General features: G+C 47.3%; 1 protein-coding gene across 2 annotated transcripts in view; it reads right to left on the reverse strand.

Annotated features, from left to right (window-relative positions):
* Positions 1-316: 316 nt before the first annotated feature.
* Sall1 (spalt like transcription factor 1) overlaps positions 317-16,161 on the reverse strand; it is a 16,867-nt gene continuing 1,022 nt past the window's right edge. The window contains exons 2-4 of one of the 2 annotated variants that reach the window (XM_031340802.1): positions 15,330-15,422; positions 3,008-6,456; positions 317-1,886 (exon numbers count right to left, since the gene is read on the reverse strand). In XM_031340802.1, the coding sequence (XP_031196662.1) occupies positions 1,446-1,886; positions 3,008-6,456; positions 15,330-15,405 (3,966 nt within the window). In that variant the 5' untranslated portion in view covers positions 15,406-15,422 and the 3' untranslated portion in view covers positions 317-1,445. The remainder of the gene's footprint in view (positions 1,887-3,007; positions 6,457-15,329; positions 15,423-16,161) is intronic. The other variant, XM_031340803.1, reaches the window with a different exon arrangement.

The raw sequence follows: 16,161 nt of genomic DNA on the forward strand, positions 1-16,161 counted from the left end.
ATGAGTATAGATTCCCAAAGAAGAAATGGATATAGTGGAAATAGTTAGGTTGCCAGATCTCAAAAACAAGCAAACAAGCAAACAAACAAACAAACAACAAAACAAAACCAAAAACCAACCAAATGGAAAAAACCCAAACCAAAACAAAAGGCAGGCCCATGCAAGTCCGATTCTGTTATGCCTTTTACAATTTTTTTCTTATTTAGAGATACTAGCTCACACACACAATTTACAGCTACCTAGGGAAATGTTAAACTACCTTTAGGGCCCTGGCTAAATAGAAATGCACTCTAAAAACACAGACACAATATGTTGCTTTATCTGTTGCAAAAAAAAAATGTATTTGATTACTTGAGTAAAATTACAGTATCTCTGTTGTTAGTAAGTATTAAATGTTAAAGAAATTGGAACCCCCCCTTCAACTTTCCAAGAAAGTGCATGTAACAGTCCATTTTTTCCTTCCATACCTAATACAAAATAAACCAACACTATACCTGCTCTTAATCAAGAAGCGTTTGCTCTTGTAAGGAACATATGTACATTTTAATGAAAGTGATATTTCCTATTGTATATACAAGAGCATCTACATTTCTCCACTGAAGATCGTTCAAGATGCTATTGTTAGCAGCATTGTGAGATTCCAGCACACGTTTTCTACTGTGATATACCCTACAAGGCAAAAATGCTACGTCTCACTTTCAACTACCAAAACAACACTTGTGGTTTTTTTTTCCTCTAAAGAATTCTGCGTGCTTATTACTGTACAGAAACTTATTAACATTGAAGACGACTCAAGTAAAAAGCACAATACAAATAGTTCAAAACGGAAATGGTTAACTCTCTAAAACAAAAACAAAAAAGCAGGTTGAAGTTTAAAATCAAAATGAAAACAAAACCAAAAAACCAACAAACAAAACAACAACAACAACAACAAAACCCTAAGCCTTTCAAATGTTCAGCCTGTACTTAAAAGTCCTTCCCTTAAATCTGTTTGGAAAGATTAGACAATGTGTTTGCTGATAAAATTTTCCAGCAGGATCAAAGTGTACATTTATATACAGACTTTATTAGAGATCTAACGTATCACGGAGGCATTGCATCAACACCAGATTCATATTAAACTGGATATAGAAAATAAGTTAATGCCGGATTAAGACCGCCTAGCAGGGCAACTTGCGATTGCCATAAATGTTACAGCAAGCTTGGAGCACTCTAGTCCATTAGTATTTAGTCCAAAATACAGAAGACCAAAGTTAATGCTTGCACTCTGTTTGCAAAGCAAGGTTATAGCACTAATAAATAAGCTTTCTTAGAACTCTAGAGGTTGAACAACGTACAAAAGAATGTCTTCATAATGTAGTTCATAGTCCCAGGGGCCAGAAGGTAAGGGGCGGGGAAAGGAGGCAACCTCGGGCGACATTCTGAGTGGAAACGCTCGGGCAGCTTTAGCTCGTGACTATCTCTTTGCTGTCCTCCACGAAGCGGGTGAAACGGAAATTGGTTCCGTTCTCGCTGCTCGCCATTTTCTCCAGGCCAGCCAGGGGAGCACTGGGTTCCGAATTCCCCAGCTTTTCCACGTTCCCTGTCAGCCCGCTGATAGGTGAGCTGCTCCCGCTGCCCAGGCTTCCAGGAATTGGAGGGATGCCACCATTCTGAATGACAGAGATCTCGTTGGCCTTCATGGCCAGCCCGTTGGAGAGTGCTGCTGTATACTGGTTCCAAAAGCTAGATGGATCCCCGCTTCCTGACCTCGCCGCCAGATCCTTCTGGAACATTTCCGGGAACTTGACAGGATTACCTCCTAGAAATGTCATGGGACCATCCACTGAGAGCCGCCGGCCCCGGCGAGCTGGGGTGCTGTTCCACATATGAGTGCCCATGTGGACCTGTGATGTGGGTTGGGGAGAGAGAGAAGAAAAAAAGAGAGAGCCAGGAGCTTAATAGCCGAATCTGTCTCAACTCATATCCCAACACTCCACAAAGCAAGTGGCCTGAATGTCTATTCTTATTATATGACAGACGGGAAAAGACACCAGGAACCATCCACTCCCATGGTCTAGTAATAACGTGTTTGCTCTCTTCAGGGCTGGGCTGGCTCTCCTCGTCCTGAGCTAACTCGGCATTACTTACTCTTTTTTTATTATCCGTATTTAGCTTATAATGGCCTCAAGCAAGCCAGGCCATCGCAGATAGCTCCTCTCAGGGTTAGAATTGTTATGTCCACTCTCATTGCAGTGGTAAGTATTGTATCTGACACCCTTTACCCTGGAGATGTCCTTTTCAGATGGGAAGAAAGTAGCCCTCACTGATTGCCCATTGGAGGGCCTTGCACAGAGAGGAAAACCAGAAAGTAATTATTCATCCCACATTACTGGCAGCAACCTCCCGAGGAATACTCTGTCAACAGAAAAATGTACACAGCGAGAGTGCTCAACTGTTGCTCTAGAACGAGCATATTTGCTTTATTTCCAACACATATCAGTAGGAAATGTCGTGTAATCAATTATCATAATACCCATTAGCTGAGGAGTGATGTTACTGTTTCTAGAAAAATAAACTATGCTAGACTGGGGTTATGAAAAATAGCTGCATATGCCGAAGAGAGCCGTAGAGAGCTGTAATTATTAAGTGATATGGGCAGTGTGCAGGCCACACGGAGGTCTTTAATCAATACCCCATGGCAACGCCAGGCTGTCTGATTTGGTAGGTAAAGCAATTCATTTGATGCACTTAAGCTAGACAGCAGAGAGAGGCCTGCTGCTTCTCTTAGGTACCAAATTATTCAAGGCGTTGGGACAGTCAGTGAGCTACAGGATGCCCTTGTCCCTGCTATGATCCTGACTTCACAAGGCTCCTCCATGTCTCCTTCCTCAGCTGTGTGGGGCAGGTCCCCTTTCCAGAACCTTCTCCCTAACTATGCAGCTGAGGGCTCCAGGAGCATGTGCTATCATCAGCCAAGGGCACAAGGAAGGGCTGAGGGGCAGCAGGGGGCAGGCAGAGCCGGTACCTTCAGATTGCCTTTTGTTGTGAATGCTCTTCCACAGATAGTGCAAGCAAAGGGCTTCTCTCCAGTGTGAGTTCTCTCGTGGATCTGCAGGGCGCTTGAAGAAGAGAAGGTTTTACCACACGTATTACAATAGTGCTGTTTGGGAGTTCTCCGGGGCAGAGCTGGGAGCAGAACCGGGGATGTCGCAGAGGATGACAGAGGCCCCTGAGGGACATGACTAGTGGGGGCATCCTTACTGTCCTGAGGAGAAACGTGCACAAAGCCGTTGACCTCTGTTTTGATGAGGGATGACAGTGAGTTGGTGGGAATCACTGCAGAGTTCTGATTGGGGCCAAGGTTGGAACTAGGCTCAAAGAGCTGCGATGGCAGATCTCGCATCTGATGTGTCAACATGTGCTGCTTCAAATTACCCTTTGTGGAAAAGCCACGATTGCAAACTGTGCAAATGAATGGTCTCTCTTTGGTATGACTTCTGTAGTGAATGTCCAAGGCACTCTGACAAGCAAAGGTCTTGCCACAAATGTCGCAAGCAGTGTTTTTAAATTTACCCCGGTCTCTGAAAGGGAAGAGGATTCCCAGAGAATCTTCTTTGATAATTTTCTCTACATGACTAGAGGTCAAGTCCAGAGCACCTCCGTTCACTGGGGTGGGAGACAGACCATTGGCGAACTCGCCTGTCCCCACTCTCTGTGGCTTTTCCTCCACGCCGGGTGACTTGTGGAATTCTTGGGTGCTGTTGGACGGGGACAGAGCCTGCATGGAAGAGGTAGACTCTGAGATGGCTGGGCTGCCTGCACTCTGGCTCTCCATGTCACCACCCACTGAGGATGAGTCGTTGGTCAGCACATCCCCTTCCACGGATCCATTCTCCACTGACTTCAGGCTGGCCTGGAGCTGCTCTGCCAGGCCAGCATTGATCATCTTCATCTGATTTTCCAAAGCGGCGATGCTTGACATCTCGAGGGGCAGAGGCGAGGATGACAGGCTATCTTGGGAGGCGTCTGCTGACTTGGGTGTATCTGGAATGCTGCCCTCAGGACACTCTTCCATATTCTCATCTGAGAAGTTGTCTAAGTCGTCGAAATTTTTCTCATCAAAGGAGCCTGTGTCAGACTCCATGGACTCGGGGTAGTTGTCAGGGACTGGGGTGTTGGGGATCTGGCCTCCCATGTGCATACGGATATGCTGCTGGAGGACCACTGCGTTTGTGAACTTCTTCTGACAGATGGGGCAGGAATGCTGGACTCTGAGTGGGGGCATAGCCCGATGGACGCTGTAGTGGGTCTTGAGGTTCCCTTTCGTGGTGAAAGCCCGGCCGCAGATCTTACACTTGAAGGGCCTCTCCCCAGTGTGTGTCCGGTAGTGCATTTTCAAGGCGCTCTGACAGCTGAGAACCCGGTGGCAGATGATACACTCATTGGGGTCGGTGGCCTTCTTATCAATGTTTTCTACCAGTTGCTGCAGCTTGGATGTCTCTGAGGCCTGGGCAGAATCTAAGAGTCCCCCAAAAGGAAACTTGGCCTTGAACTGCTCAGACATGAGGGGCAACAGAGGGTTGGTGAAAGAGGTCCCTCCTGGACCACCATCAGCCACTGGGGAGTTCAGGGTACTGTTGCCTGCTGTTGGGACGGTGGAGCTTGCCATGTTACTCTCTTCACCCTTGCCACCAAAGGGTGGCACAGTAGACCCTTCAGACTCCTCTGGGACACCACTTGGGTTTCTTGTGGCCAAATCAGGGGCCCCAGAATCACTTTTGACTGAGCCTTGGGGGCTGGCAGCAGAATGGCTAATAGGGATGGGGGCTGGCTCTTCCGTCTTGATGAAGGGAGTGAGGCTTGGGAGGGTCGGAGGCAATGGCAGGCCAACGGAAGTGGTCAGAGTGGGCAGGACCGGCTTAGTGTCTAGCCAGCTGGTGACTGGCTTCTCTGGAGGGATGGACATGCCGTAGGGGATGCCGGTGCTCGTGGGGACGTTGTCCAAGTGCTCCGGTACGGGATAGGGGTTCATCTGGATGTGGGGGTACTTCTCTTTGTGGCGCTGGAAGTGGACTTTCAGGTTGCCCTTGGTAGAGAACCTGTTCCCACAGATGTTGCACTTGAACGGCCTCTCTCCAGTATGGGAGCGCAAATGGATCTGCAAGGCGCTGTCGCTCCCAAAGACCTTCGCACAGAACCTGCACTTGTGTTTAAAGAATGCCTCGTCGGAAGTACTTTTTGCTTCAAAGGCAGTGACATTTGGTGGCTTGCTTTTTCTTTGCTGGGCCAAGGCAGACAGGGAGTTCAAATCTTCTGCAGTTGTTGCAATGTTAGGCAAAGGGGTAGGGAAAACAGCGTTAGCTGGGGTCGGCTGAGGTAGAAGTGGGTTAGATGCAGGACTCAACAGACTGCTTATTGCGAATGCTGGTGAGGATGATGCCGAGACGGCCGGGGAGCTGACATGGGAGGCACCAGCATTGGAAGCCACTTTTTCTGAGGACTGGGTGGGAACTGCAGCCGTCACTATGCTCATGTTGGGAGATGTGCCACTACTGGGCGGGACAATGGTGGCGGTGCTGCTCTGAGGTAGCTGGACTGGGGGGAGCTGCTTCACACCGCTGATGTTGGCAGATTGGCTAGCAAGGCTCTGTGCTAATCCAGCTGCCACCGCCAGCTGCTGAGACAAATGGGAACTTAGTGTGGTCAAGGGGTTGGCAGATGTTCGTAAAGTACCTTGAGAAGGGATAGAAGGTGCTGGCAGGTCTGCACTCTGAGAAGCCAGCAGCAGTATTTGGTGACGAATCTGCTCTATGAGCTGCAGCTGGTGGATCTGCTGCTGCTGCAGAGCCAGGAGTTGTTCCATGAGGGTTGAGATGAGCAGCTTGCCTCCGGAGGCCCCTCCACACCTCGCTTCCTGGGAGAACTGGGCCACTGCCACCTTGGTGCTCTGGAGATTCTCAATGATGACGTTGCTGTTGATCACCGAGAAGTTGCCCAGTGTCGTCAGGTCCCCGAGTTGAGGTAGAGAGGTTGTGATCGCTGAGGTACCCGTGGAAGAGCCGCTGTGGCAGCTTGGGGTGGTGATGTTGGTGACACCGCTCAGAGTGCCGCCACCGCTGCTGCTGCTGCTGCTGCCTCCGGTGGTGGTGGTGGTGGCAACTGGGGCCTCCACCTCCATGGACTCTTCCCTGTCAAGTCCCTTGTGTTCTGAAAGGTCTCTGCAGTCTCCTTGGTCTGCTGTATTCGCCGCGTCTTTCATTTGCTCATCAGGATTATTGAGAGACGGGCCAGGAGGGAAGGTTTTGGGTGGGGAGGCTGGGCTTTCATTGACAATCAAAACTAATTGATTCTTAGTGCAGCTCTTTTTGTGGAGCAGAAGGTCTGATAACTCAAAGAATTCAGCGCAGCACCGGCCACAGACATGGGCATCCTTGCTCTTAGTGGGGCGACTTGGTTGACCCTTTTCTGTGTCCCCTATAAACATCAAAAAGTGCAGGGTTAAAAACGAAGCCAAGACAGACTGTTAGTAATGACTTGAAAATGACAGAAAGGGCCATAAATGTTTTCTATCTGCAAAGCTCCAAATTTGGTCCCTGAAAGCCAGGCTGCATTTCCTGGGGTGCCAAGAACTCCTGTGCAGCTGGCATTTTGGATAGTTAAGGCCTTTAGATAACTCATCAAAATATAAAATACCATGAAGGGAGGACATTGGTACATAATGAAATTCCATAGCAAAATATTGATTTCCAATATTTTATACACCGATTGTCTACTTGCCGGGAGAGGGTCCCTCAAGCACACTGAGGACTTATTAGGCTCTTGAGTTTCTGTCAACCTTATTCATTTTCAACTGATGCAAAGATATCTGTGACAGTCTGTTCTGTCACTAAACTAATTTGTAGTCGTTCAGGTTCCAATCAGTTGTTGACAAGAGGGAAAAATGCATATCACCCAGCTGGGGACTGATGACTTCAGAATCACCTCAAGTCCCTGCCTGGAACCTGAGCTCGGGCCCAATGTTGACAAACACAGTTCAGTCGCATCAGTAACAGACATGTTTCAAACTGGAAAGCAGCACCTACACACGCAAAACAAGGAGAATGCAGGATGGTGATCCCTCACAGGACTGTCTGGTGCCTATGTATCGCCCCACAGATGTGTACTTTTCAAAGTCAGGAACGAGCTCCGGTGCTCATTCTCCTAGGCAAAGAATATATACCGCCATGTTCCAAGTGGCAACGTTCTAAGTAACTCCTCAAAAGTGGTCTTTCTGTCTCTAAAGATTGGTGTGGCATCCACAGTTCTGATAAACACTAGCTGAAGAAGAACGTGCTGAGAAGTGCTCCCTTCCTTAACAGTGCTTGCAGGAGAGTTTGGCAATTCTTGTCTGAATGCCTTTAAAACTCCGTTGCCTTTTACTGTTATCAATTGTCTAACAGAGTGCCCTGAACACACACACACAGATACACACACAGACACAGACACACAGACACACACACACACACACACAGACACACACACACACACACACACACACACACACACATCTCCCTATCCATATTCCTTGATTGTTTGGCTTTACTGGTTGCTCAGATGTCTTCTCACTAAGATCCATTTGTAAATTAAACATCAAAATCTCCAACTCCAAGCTAACGTCCTATTCAAAGACAGGATGGCGTCCCCTTGTTTGCTCAGCATGGGGAACACCAGCTCCTGTTGTACAAATGGTGTGTGGTCATCTCCAAAGGCTGTGAAAAAAAAAACTGTTTAATTCAAGGATTACCTCCCTGCATGCTTTTCTACAGAGCTGAATCAGATAATAGGTAGTTTCCATGACTTCCAAATTGAATCTTCTAGAAAACTTGCAGGAGGAAAAAAAAAAGTAATTGCAGATATGAATACATGGAAAATCAAAATGCTGCCTACCTCACAAATCCCAGTCAACCCAGAGTGCATTCAAAAGAGCCAGAGGTTACCTTTTTAGATTAAGCATCTAAAAAGCTCGGAAGAGTTTTGCATTTCAGAAAAGACAATTAACACCTAAACAGTCACTTGTGAAATTCCTTAACTCCATCTGCCTGGAGTGATGCGGAAGTTGATTAGGACCCCTGGTAAAGTATGCTGGCCAGAGGAGCGGAGAGCATGCACACTCTCCTCACTGGGATAGTTATTTTAGTGGCTGAGTTATATTTAATAAGCCAGCTTTCCTAATCCCCATCTTTAAATCTACACGGGGTTATAGTGCAACATGCATTAACAACACCAAACAAATTGCAGTTGTAGCAGAAAATACCAATAATGATCCAGTTTTAATTTAATGTTTAATCATCCTAATTGGCACCAGATTCCCATGCTCGCTGAAGGTGCTGTTTTAAGCACTTTCTGTCTCTTCTCCTGCCTTGAAAGAATACAAACAAAATATTAAATGAAATTTGCTAAAGTTACCCTGCTTCGCTCGGGACAAAAAAAAAATGATGTGACAAAAATTCCGTGGAAAGCTTCGTATTTTGACAACTGATTTTAAATGATGCCCCCATTTCAGATGCTTATTTTAAACTAGGAAATGCAATTCCTAATATATTCAACAGAAATGTTATTTCTTTCTCTTTGCACATTTCCATATGTAATGGTTGTGTTTCCATCTACTTTTACAGCCAATTATGAAGGAACAAAAGCTATTCTGTTTGTTCACACATTTTCGACAAAATGCATTAAAACTATTATGTCAGCATGTTCTATTAAGCTCTGCATTCAGTGGAAAATACTTTTCAACCAGCTCACATTTATCAAAACATAAAGCCACTTTAAAACACAGTTTTGCTTGGTCAGCTGGGCTTAGACAAATAATGACAGATTCAGAACTAAATAACCAGCAAGGGAAATCAGAAAACTGACTTCATCAATTGTACACATTACAATGTGGTTGCTTCAAATATTTAGCACATCTGTGCTCACGGTTAAAGGGCATTTTAATTCTTTATAACTTGCAAACATCTGATATTCTCATAATATATAGAAGAAAAAATAGGAAAGGTTACTACTTTAGTTTACGTGGATTTGCTACCTCCCTGCACTGGGATTCTGCATTTGTGCCGCTTCAAGACTCACTTGAGAGAATTTTCAAGTTTTCATCCTGAACATTTTTATATTTAGGATTATGCTAATTAGATGGAAAATAAAGACACTTAGAAATAAATGCCCGCTTGCTTTTCAGAGAGGGAGAGAGACCCTGTTAAAAAGTTGGCCATATTTGAGCTTCGATTTTCATAATTTAGTAAGTTGACATTTGATCTCACTGTACCATCAGCTAATTTAATTTCCTGATGTTTATGAACAATCTGCTCCCTCCTAAATCCCGGCATCTATTTTGATTCAGTTCAGAAGCAGGTGTTGCTACACTCACTCTAAAGTGCCCAACTTTAAACCCATCTGCATTGTGAACAGAATTCCAGTGAAGTAGCTCCAAGAGAAAGAAGACAGGCCAGGAAAACCAGCATGGATCTTTAGCCCTAATTACTAAAAGGAATTACTAAAAGTTGCAATTAGATAACAAGCAGGCAGAAACACACACACACACACAGCCCTGTGTTCTTGTATCTCTTTCAATAATCTGTTACACAGGATGGCAACTGGTGACCTCCTTGGAGTAACTACAGTTCCCTTGTTCCTCCTATTGTAGTGAAAATCACATTCCAGATTCTTTGCTATGGATTTTGCATTCACACAAATTTCGTAATTCCAGCCAGATAGAACATTTACAAAGCAAGAGTCCTCCAGCCCCCCTCAGCAAAGTCAAAAAGATGTTTAGAATTTCTGTTTTTGAAGGAAGTTGGAGATGTTGTATCGTTACCAAATTGACACTAAAATTCCAGATGTTTAAGTTCTTGCTGAACTATCTAGGTACCCAATTCCAATTTGTCACTTTTTATCCTTTTAACCAAACACAGCAGAATTTGGAAGCAGGGAAATAAAGTGTTGCAGCCTGTCTATTCAGAAAGCAAAAATAAAACTATGTCTGCCTCGCACAGAAAGGTTCAGCCAGCCAGGAGAGGAAGAAAAGGAAAACAACAACAAAACAGAAAACAAAGCAAAGCAAAACAAAACAACAAACGAGAAACCAACCACACCAGGCTCCACCAGATTTAGCTTTCTCTTTGGGAGAGCCTCAGAAAGACAATTAACACGACTTGCCAGTGCCTTAAGACTGCATTAGCATTTCTTAATAGAACTCAAACAATAGTGGACTTGGGGCCCCTAATTTTAACAGGCTGTTCCTTCCCACAGACCTGCTTGCAGAGGCGATCACGAACATATTTGATTGAGTGATGCTATATCTTTTTGTTTTATTTTTTTAAAGCAGGATCTGAATGTCCAACTTAAGGTTCCAGAAAAAAAAAAAAGCTGTAAATACACCATATGCTGCGCATATTTTCTGTTATGTCTGAAGTTCCTTTTATCCAGCATGCAATCAAATGACAAATGAACTGGTCCTCTTCAAGTTTACAGTGCCAGTCCTGATTGTGTGGAAGGAGACAAGAGAAACCTCTGAAAAAAAAAATAACACGGAAAAGATACTCCATTTAAAGTTCTGGTCCAGGCCCACCTCCCGCTCACAATGAAAGGGGAAAATGTCCTCCCTATGGATGAATCAAACTGAACACTAGATGGGGATCCAACAGCAAGGGTTTGTTCCCAAACTGCTTTGTGGCTTTCCTATTCCAGTGACGCGTAAAAGAGAGACTCCTTAAGGCGAGATCTAAACACTGACTACACAAACATTGGCAAAGTCACAAGAAACTAAATCCCTGTTGTTGGAGGGTGAAGCTGAGCCGTGGGAACTACCTGTCAATCTTCCCCTTTGGGGGTCTGGCATCTGGGGGTGGCAGGGGAATAAGGTTAGGAAAAGAAGCCAAGCTGATAAGGAGAAACTAAAATAAACTACCAAGTTCCTGCTAAGTGACTAGCAAGACTCAAATTGGGGGTCACCGGGAAGACACCGAAGGACACATTATGATCTGGACCTCGTCACCTCTGCATGGGAGGAGGCTGGCAAAGGTCACAACAGCTCTACACGTCCAGGTTTTCTAAAGCCCTGGCACACAAACTTTTTTTTTTCCTTCCCTTCTTAGGGGAGGAGTGTCAAGCCTCAGGTTAATATTCTCTTTCTCCTCAAAGAATATTTTGGAACACAGGCTTTCTGCACCAGGGACTGTGTTGGAAAAACCACATTTAAGCTGCAGAAGAATTTCGATTTTCTGGTTGCTACACACTAAGTGAGCTTGGCTAAGTTCTGAAACCCGGAACCTGCCTGAATCCCTCCTCCCACCGCCTTCCAGGTTCTCTACCAGAAAAAAAAAAAAAAAATGTGGGCTTTTGCCTTCTGAAGGATATTGTTGGTAAAAAGACAACTAGAAGCCTGCAAGCATAGAGGAAAGAAAGAGCTTGCCAAGCAGCACCCTGGAATTTGGTACTTGTGCCCTGAGCCATTGCAGACACTGGATGAAAATACACCAGCAAATGCTCAACACCAAAAAGCCACCTTCACACAGTTTATCTCCTGCCTGATCGGGCTTTGCCACATGTTTGTTTTTTAACATTTTAGAAAGTATTTGCAGCCTGAAGCTAATCACAACAAAACAAAAGAAGACCAAAAAACAGTTCACATTTTTTCATCTAGAATCTTCTATTATGCCAAACTTAAAATAGGCTTGATGAAACATGAATTCTTTCCAACTGCCTTATCTTGCAGGTGTCAAGTTTTTTTTTTTTTGTTTGTTTGTTTGTTTGTTTTAAGAGAATTCATTATAGTTCTTTCTAACCTTTTGGACCCAGAAATTAATGTGTGGCCATTAAGCTGCATACAATGAGTAAATTACTTTGGTAAATAACAGAATTTCTTTATTAATATGAGTAAGAAAGGTTTTTCAGGTATTTCTTAGGAGAGTCGATGCTTTTTCTGTAATTCCCGATGTTTTAAGTTTCTTCCAATATTATCCTTTCCTTTAAAAAGCTGAGCAGCAAAATACTTAAACGAATGGAGTCAGAATGGAGCCTGTCAGAAACTGCAGGAATCTTGAAACCATCACCACCAAATGGAGTGAAACAAACCAAACCAAAAACCCAACACACACACAAACACACACACACACACACACACACACACACACACACACACACACACACACGCATGCACGCAGGCAGGCACGCACCTGGAAATCCAAACTCAAAGAAAAGTAACCACAAATTAAATCATTAGATTCGCACATTCGCTTTTCCAAGGCTTATCCATCATGGTAAATAATCCTCCCAAGGCTACTTATCTTTCTACAAATAACTAGAGACTTGTTGAATATCTTTTAAGAGATGAACCCTACTCACCACAATCATAGTTTTCATAAGAAACAGAAAAAAACCTTATAGGAATACTCAAGTAGAATAAATTATCAAGGTTTTAAGATGAACTAAATAACATAAAATCAACTAAATAATCTTAAAAAAAAAGAATGGAGGTGTTGGAATGGCTATTTAGCAAGCTTTCTTTGTAAAACTCAAACACGACACATACTACATATCCATGGATGAGGCCACAGAACATAGAAGCAGAGTGGCTGCTTCAGGGCCACTGTGGCTGGCTCTGACAACTTTTCTAGGTTTTCCTCTGTGTAGAAGTCAGACAGTTTGGTGGACAACATGGGAGAAGGGCCTAAGCGAGATCTACTCTGGTAATGTCTGATATTCCATGTGCTGTATGCAATAAGACCTTCTTGAGATAGGAAAAGGAGTTAAAGCTGGCATCTGAGTAACGGATTGCCTTCCAAAGTAAAAAACACCCAATGTCCATGCAGCGACTTCTCAGGCACATGTTCTGTGTAGGGAAATGGATGGAGTTGGCTGGACTCATTGCGGAAGAGTCGACTTTTTAAAAGCAAACGTGAGCTGGGTCATGAACTTTCATCTGTATGTATCTCACTATTCCCAAATGAAAAGATTTGGGGGTATGGAGGGCCCTCCTGACTGTCAGCTGGTGGGGGGTGGGGGGGGCTGCTTCTGCAGAGTACTGTTACAGCACACTAGATCCTGTAACCCTATTACAAAACCTGCCCTCTAGGCAACTTCTCCCAAACTTATTGTTCAGCCATGTAAAAACAGTCATAACCTAAAACTATTACTACTGAAGAGAAGGAGGGGGTAAGGACCTGGCCCGGGAGGGCTGCTTCCTAGGGTGTTCAGGATAATCACTGCTTTGTAGACAATGAACCAGCTTTTAGGAAGAAAAAAAAGAGAAATTAAGTGAAAAAAGAAGGAAGAGAAAGAAAGGAAACTTGATTCAGTTCCTTAATTAACTTACCTCAAAGCTCAAATAAACTAAAAAAAAAAAAATTGTACTAATAAATAATAATAGTAAGAGGCAGTGAACTCCTTTAATGCTATCGCTTTATGAGAAGCCTTAACTATTAAAAATTCCAGATCCAGACTCAAAGCAGAGAACTAGCAAGCATCTTTTCTTCCGAAGCCCGAGGTGGTGGTTGTTAGTTTTGAAATTTTTGCGTGGAAAAATACAAACAACCAGTACAAATTAAAAAACAAAAAAACAAAAACCAAAAAATACTTCTCTTCCCCCAGGTTGTTTTCCTCCCCCCTCCCCCCTATACGCAAACTGTTAAGTTTTAACAGCATCCCGGTGCAAAGGCCTCACTTTAGGAAAGATTGTTGTGGGGGCGGCAGGAAGCCTAAGAAACTATCTGAGAAACCCCACAAAAATAGTCCGAGTGGTCGCTGCGGCCGTGGCTAATTTCATCTGGTTTTACCCTCAAGCCAGTTCTTTTGGGGTGGGAAGCCGGGTGTGTTTCAAGGGATCTTCCCGGAGGACTCAGAGAATCACACTGGTGAGGCTTCGAGCTTCCAAAGGTGCTGGGCAAAATAGTTGCCTTAATGGCTCTCAGATCGCCTTAAAAAAGGTCCAGGTGTCTCACGCCAGGACTGCCCTCTCCCAAAAGCGAGGAGGAAGTAAGCTGGCGGTCCCTTGTCGCTCAGGCTCTGCTTGCGAGTCCCCGCACACAGAGCCAGGCCTCTGGGGACGGAGCCTGGGATTGGGGCTCCAGCGCTCGCAGAGTGGAGTGGCCCGAGGTGCGGATCTCAGGTCACGCTGCCGAGCTCCACTGGGGTGCAGCTCCCTCCACGCCCGGGATCGAGGATCCCGAGGGGCAGCCGGAGCCGCCTAGCCTCGGGTCGGGTCGCTCTCCGACCGACGCAGCGGAGAGTCAGGCACAGAGTCCGGTGACCCCGGAACCGAGCGTAGCCTCTGGCCTGGGAGCTCGGAAACTCTGCCCTGAAACAGCTCAGGTCAAGCTGGGGACGGAGGGGGGTCTTTCCTCAGTAGTCCCAGTTCCCTGCGCGGGTCTCTCCCATTCCAGGCCACCGTTCCCGCACACAAACTTTTCCCGACCCATCCGGTCCTTTCCGAACCCTGCCTTCGTCGCCCGGCTCGCTCCAGGAGTCTGGCGGGCTAACACCCGGGACCCCAGAAAGTGTCCAACGACCCTTTCCAGAACGGTTCCCGAAGGATGGGACTCCGTAAGACGTGGGGAGCACACATCCAAGCCCGACTTTGACGGGTTACGGGTGCAAGTGTGGAGAGAAACGACAGGAGGACAAACTTGGGAAGCCGGACCAAGCGACACTTCCTAGTCCCTAAGCCAGTCACCAGAGCGATCGGCAGCACTCGGCCGCGACCCCAGGATGTAGCTCCTCCACCCCAATCCCCAGTTCTCACGGCTCGGAAACCCCAAAGGTACCACATTTCGCCCACTAGCCAAGTGGGAACGAGAAACTTGGGGAGGGGGGGTACGGCGAGCTCCCCACGCGCGCGGCGCTCAGCCACCCGCACGAAGTAAACTTCTTTAACGATGGTCGCAGGGCTGGGCGGAGAGGCCCAGGCGACAGAGGCCCAGCCCAGGGACCCGGGTGGCGCGCGGGGAGCGGGAGAGAGCTCGCGTGGGCAGCCACGGATGGCTTCTGCCCGCGAGATCGCCCTTAGGGGCGGCAGGGTCGTGGCCGCGGCTCCTCGGACCCGCTGGGCGGAGGAGAGAGCCGGGCCGGTCGACCCTACTCCGCCCAGTTGAGGACACGGAACTCCGGAAAGCTCCAGCCGGGATAGGCTGGCTCTCTCGGGACAGGGGGAAGCCTGGCCCGGCAAATTGAAATCGAGGAAGCATGAAATAAAATCAGACGCGCCGAATGCTGAAGGCGAGAGCGGCGGTGGGCGCGGGGCCCGCCGCGTGTGCGTGGGTCCGAGTGTGCGTGTGAGTGCATGTCTGTGTGTCCGCAGCGCGGGCCGGAGCACTCACCATCTCGCCGGGGGAGCGAGGCCACTTCGGGGTCGGATTGGAAATGTTGAGGCTTCGCTTGCTTCCTCCGCGACATGCTGGCTCAAACATCAGCTGGGGCAGAATAAAAAATTACTAAAAAAAAATCTTCTCAAAATTACGGAAATCGAGCGGCGGCGGCGGCGGCTCCCCCCGCCCGCCGGCCCGCCCGCCCCCTCCCCGGCTCCCCGGCCCCGGGCACAGCGCGCATGTGTCCTGCTATAATTATGATTATCAATAATGCATTGCGATTAATCATAGAGGGGCTCTTTGAAAGGCGATTGGCACCGGGCCAGCGCTATTCAAACCCGCTCGCCTTAATCAATTAGTTCGTGATTTGCTGCAGACCCCTGTCTCTCCGCGCGCTGGCCCAATAAGCCGGCCGCGGGGCTGGCTCTGCGCGCCGCGCCGCCCGACTCTTGGTTAACCCTCTTGGCGACCGCCCGGGACTCCGCGGCCGGGCCGCCGGGGGCCTGCCTCCTCGCCACTGCGCGCCCAGCGCCCCGGCCGGCGCCCCCCGCTCGTTCCCCTCCCCCCTCCCCCGCCCTCCATCCCGGGCTGGGCCGACCCGAATTAGCATGCTCGCCCGGGAGCCTAGCGGAGCAGGGCCGCGTGGGGGTGGGGCTGGCGGCGGGGGCTGGGGACCCAGGCTGCGGGCGAGCGGCGAACTTCCCAACTCCCGCGCTGCGTGCTGGCCCGCGAGGGGGAGGGAGTCCCGTGGCGGGACGGGGTGGGGGAGGGCGCCCCGTTTCGTGAGTGTTTCTTCATTTCTTTAAGAGCTACCAGAAAGCAACCCACCCCCACTCTCATAAAA

Source organism: Mastomys coucha, unplaced genomic scaffold (genome assembly GCF_008632895.1).
Source record: "Mastomys coucha isolate ucsf_1 unplaced genomic scaffold, UCSF_Mcou_1 pScaffold22, whole genome shotgun sequence".
Taxonomy (NCBI): domain Eukaryota; kingdom Metazoa; phylum Chordata; class Mammalia; order Rodentia; family Muridae; genus Mastomys; species Mastomys coucha.